Source organism: Cucurbita pepo, chromosome 19 (genome assembly GCF_057944985.1).
Source record: "Cucurbita pepo subsp. pepo isolate OVF chromosome 19, ASM5794498v1, whole genome shotgun sequence".
NCBI lineage: Eukaryota > Viridiplantae > Streptophyta > Magnoliopsida > Cucurbitales > Cucurbitaceae > Cucurbita > Cucurbita pepo.
The window spans coordinates 2,666,318-2,670,364 of NC_141816.1; the positions used below are offsets into that span (position 1 = coordinate 2,666,318).

The window sequence follows — 4,047 nt, forward strand, 5'->3', positions numbered from 1 at the left end:
TTTAGGAAAGTAGTGTGACAGTGTCGGGATGTGTCATGGAAGCTGCTTTAATAGTATTAAGTATGCAAGACTTTGATGTCATTTTGGGTATGGATTGGCTAGGCGAGAATTGCGCTCTAATAGATTGTGAAACTCGAATAGTTACTCTCAGACTCCCGTCCGGGGATAGTTTTACATATAAGGGAGCCACTTCCAAAAGAACCCCAAGCGTCATAACTGCACTAAAGGCTAGAAAGATGATCCGCAGTAGTGCAAGTGCATTTTTAGCCGGTGTGACCCTAGACAGCAGAAATGACCAGACAGTCTTGTCAGTACACTTGTTTGGGAATTCATTGATGTTTTCCTTTAGGATTTGCCAAGTTTGCCCCCAGTTAGGAAAGTTAACTTCGGGATCGACCTAGAACCAGGAACTGTGCTGATCTCCAAGGGACCCCACAGAATGCCTGAGGCGTTGGGTCAAGAGAGGGCGCGTTGAACGATGTGGGTTGTCACAGAGGAAGCGTGTCTCGGGGCGTCAATCCGGTCTTACTGATTAATACACTTTGTCCTTCATGTTTTCTTTCCTTATCTAAAACAGTTTACCTATGTCCTCTTTGTATTGGGACGCTTTTCATACGAAATAAATGATTCATTTTGAAATAATGTTTTCGTTTGAATTTCTTGCATACATATCATAGTCATTGTTAGTCACAATTTGAAGTTAATTTCTTTTTCGGGTCCCCACAGGTTATCAATATATTATTTGACATACTAATTTGGAATGAAAGTAAGTTACAAAGTCATGGCATTGTTTAGGAAGTAGAGAAGAGGTTAGGAAGAGGAGGAGAAGTTGTCAATGATGGTGGTGTGGAGGGGGTCGCTGAGATGGGTGGCCCAGTTATTGAGCGGTCCTTTCCCCGTCACAGCAGCTTGAACAGCGAACCCAAGGAAGGCAACCATGGCGAGGCGAGCGTGTTTGATCTCAGCCAGTTGAAGAACAGCTTTCTTCTCAGGATCCTCCGCCAACCCCAGCGGGTCGAAAAACTTCCCTCCAGGGTACAATCTCTTCTCCGGCTCTAGCTCCGCGTTCCTCTGAAACTCGATGTATCCGATCACCAGAACTTCGATCCAGATCAATGCCGTGAGCGAGAACGGAAGCGGCTGCCCGAGGTACGATGACCCTTCCACCAATTCTACCTGCAACCAAGTTTGTTGGGAGGGAGTCCCACGTCAGCAAGAATGAATCTTCATTCCTACCAAGTCTGCTGGAAAACCCAAAACAAAGCTACGAGACCTTATGTTCAAAGTGGACAATATTATATCATTCTCGAGAGTCACAAACTTATGCTCAAATATCGTGATTCTTAACATGGAATAGAATTTTCAAATGTTGAACAAATGAGGTACTTTGTTCGAGGACTCCAAAAAAGGAATCGAGCTCGATAAAGGGAAGGCTGTTCGAGGGCTCCATAGGTCTAAATTAGCTATTCGAGGGCTCCATAGGTCTAACTTAACTGACTAAGAGGTTGATGTAAGTAAGAAATAAATATCTATTGGTATAGGTTTCACTCGTAAGTCTAAAGGAAAGCTACTAGAACTTATGCTCAAAGTGGACAATAAGACACTCTATCAATGGAACCAACTGACTGACCTTTCCAGCATCTTGCCAAGTGACGCCGGTGAGCCATTCGACGGCGAGAGCGCCAAGGGTTGCTAGCATTGCCCATCTTCCATGGATCAGCTCGCACTCACGAAATCTCTGCAATCCAAAAACCTCCGTGTACGGTTGAAACGGCGTGGATTTCACTTCAGAGTTCTCAAATCTCGTCCCTATTAGATCTCCAGCCACATTCTTCGCCAGATTCTGATCCAACGAGTCCAAATCGTATTGCAGATACTCTGCTGGTTTCCCCAATCCGAACGGATCGAATCCGTAGTCGCCGACCAAGCTTCCGTCGAGCCATTCCGGCGCCTTGGCTCCGGGGAACCATAGAGGTCGGTCGGAAATCTGCTTTGACGAAGGCGATTTCTTCGCCGGGCTTTTCTTTTTGCCGAATGAAAACCGGGCTTGGACTCGGCCGGAACTTGACCGCACGTCGGCGAGGCGTGTTCCGATGAAGGAGGAGGTGGCGGCGGAAGTGGCGGCCATTACGACGGCGAGTCGAGAACGGGGGATTGAGGAAGGAGAATGAGATGGAAGTAGGGATTGTGGTTCGGATTTTATGTGGTTTTGAAAAGGGTATTGTGATCGGCGATTGCCACATAATCTGTTCGTGAGGATTTTATGTCCGTTGGATTGTGAGCGAATCCATCTGACGGCTGTTGTGAGTTGAAGCCTTATCCATTCCTTATCCCGTGTACTGGGAACGGTGGGCTCCAAGCGTCCACGTGTCACTCGATTTTGTTTTGGAAGTTCGTGGTTGTGGTTTCTTGAGGGGTGAGGGGCCTCCGCCCACGTGCGTGAAGTAGCAAGGTTGAGTATAAAAACACTCGGTAATCATATTACTTTTACTAACCGTTTTTTTTGTTCGTTCTTCGTTCTTCGTTCTTCGTTCTTTAAGTCTTATGATTTCATTCTTTCAGTGTCTTATTCTTTTTTAGAGTAAGTTCTTAAGTTGCTCTTAGGTTAGTTCAGTTTCCTAGGTTACAATCTAAATTAGTTTGTTCCACCTAAGCCGATCTTAAGATAATTAATGGCCAGCTCTTCGGAGGTGGTTTTTTCGCAACATTAAGAAAAAATTATTTCTCGCCATTGTGGTGGGGAAGGCCCTAGCTCGATGATTGGGTGTCGAATCTGCGACAACGAAGCGTTTTCACTTGCGTTCTATGGCCCGCTCCTCGAGTGCGGTTTTTTTCGCAACGATGCGAAAAAAATATTTCTCGGCATTGTGGTGGGGAATGCCCCAATTCGGTGGTTGGGTGCCGAATTTGCGACCACGAAGCGTTTTTGCTTGCGTTCTAGGGCTCGCTCCTCGGGAGCGGTTTTTTTTCGCACTTATGTGAAAAAAATATTTCTCGGCATTGTGGTGGGAAATGCCCCAATTCGATGGTTGGGTACCCATTTCGCGACACCAGCGTGTTTTCGCTTGCGTTCTACGGTAGTTCCGAAAAGTTGCTCCACGGGTGCATTTTTTTTGCACCCATGCAAAAAAATATTTCGTGGCATTCTAGTGAGGAATGCTCCAATTCGATGGTTAGGAACCGAATTTTCGACACCGGCACGTTTTCTTTTTCTTTCTAGGGCGGTTCCGAAAAGCTGCTCACAAGTGCGGTTTTTTCGCACGCATGCAAAAAAAAATATTTCCTGACATTCTGGTGTGGAGAATACACCAATTCAATGGATGGGCACCCATTTCGCGACACCGGCGCATTTTCGCTAGCGTTCTACAGTGGTTCCGAAATGCTGCAAACCAAGAACATCAATCATACAATATATTTCAATGAATATTGAAGAAAATACTATTGAAATTATCGAAAGATATTTCAATTCATGCTACATTGAAGTAGAATGAAGTTTCACGTTATAAATTTTGGATCGATTACAATTTAGAGTAATTATATTTCATTAATATATTTTAAGACTTTTTATTTATTTTATATTACATTTACATCATGGTTAATTATGACCTTGAACGTTACTCTCGTGCATTTAATAGTTTGATTTTGAGGTTATATAAAACCATGTGTGTTGTATTTGTAAGATGACTTTTTTTAAATGTAGTAAAGAAGCATTTGTGCTCCCTCTACCCAATGACTAAGTTTCTTTACAATTGTAGGTAGTTTAGGTTGCATGTAAAATCATTCAAGCTTAACACGATCAATCTTACTTGTGGAGTTATTCGAATCTCAAACAAGCGTTCTTGCCTTGTGATTTCCATATCAAGAAGTCTCTGGACTCACATTGATAGCTCCAGCGTTCTTCGTTGCTCGAAAGTACGAAAATATCTTCTATTTTTTCAAAGATATGTATTTGAATGATTATAGATTCATTAATATCTTTCGGTGACTTTTTAATTTTTTTTTTTAATCTAAGATTATATTCAATAATTATGTACGGCAGATAATTTT

At 43.1% G+C, this 4,047-nt stretch overlaps 1 protein-coding gene across 1 annotated transcript; it reads right to left on the reverse strand.

The window, feature by feature from the left end:
* Positions 1-727: 727 nt before the first annotated feature.
* On the reverse strand, positions 728-2,186 carry LOC111780948 (chlorophyll a-b binding protein CP29.1, chloroplastic). The gene is made up of 2 exons (XM_023661315.2): positions 1,631-2,186; positions 728-1,176 (listed from the first exon to the last, which is right to left on the reverse strand). The coding sequence occupies exons 1-2, from the start codon at positions 2,126-2,128 to the stop codon at positions 811-813; spliced, it is 864 nt and encodes a 287-aa protein (XP_023517083.2). The 5' UTR covers positions 2,129-2,186; the 3' UTR covers positions 728-810.
* Positions 2,187-4,047: the final 1,861 nt, after the last annotated feature.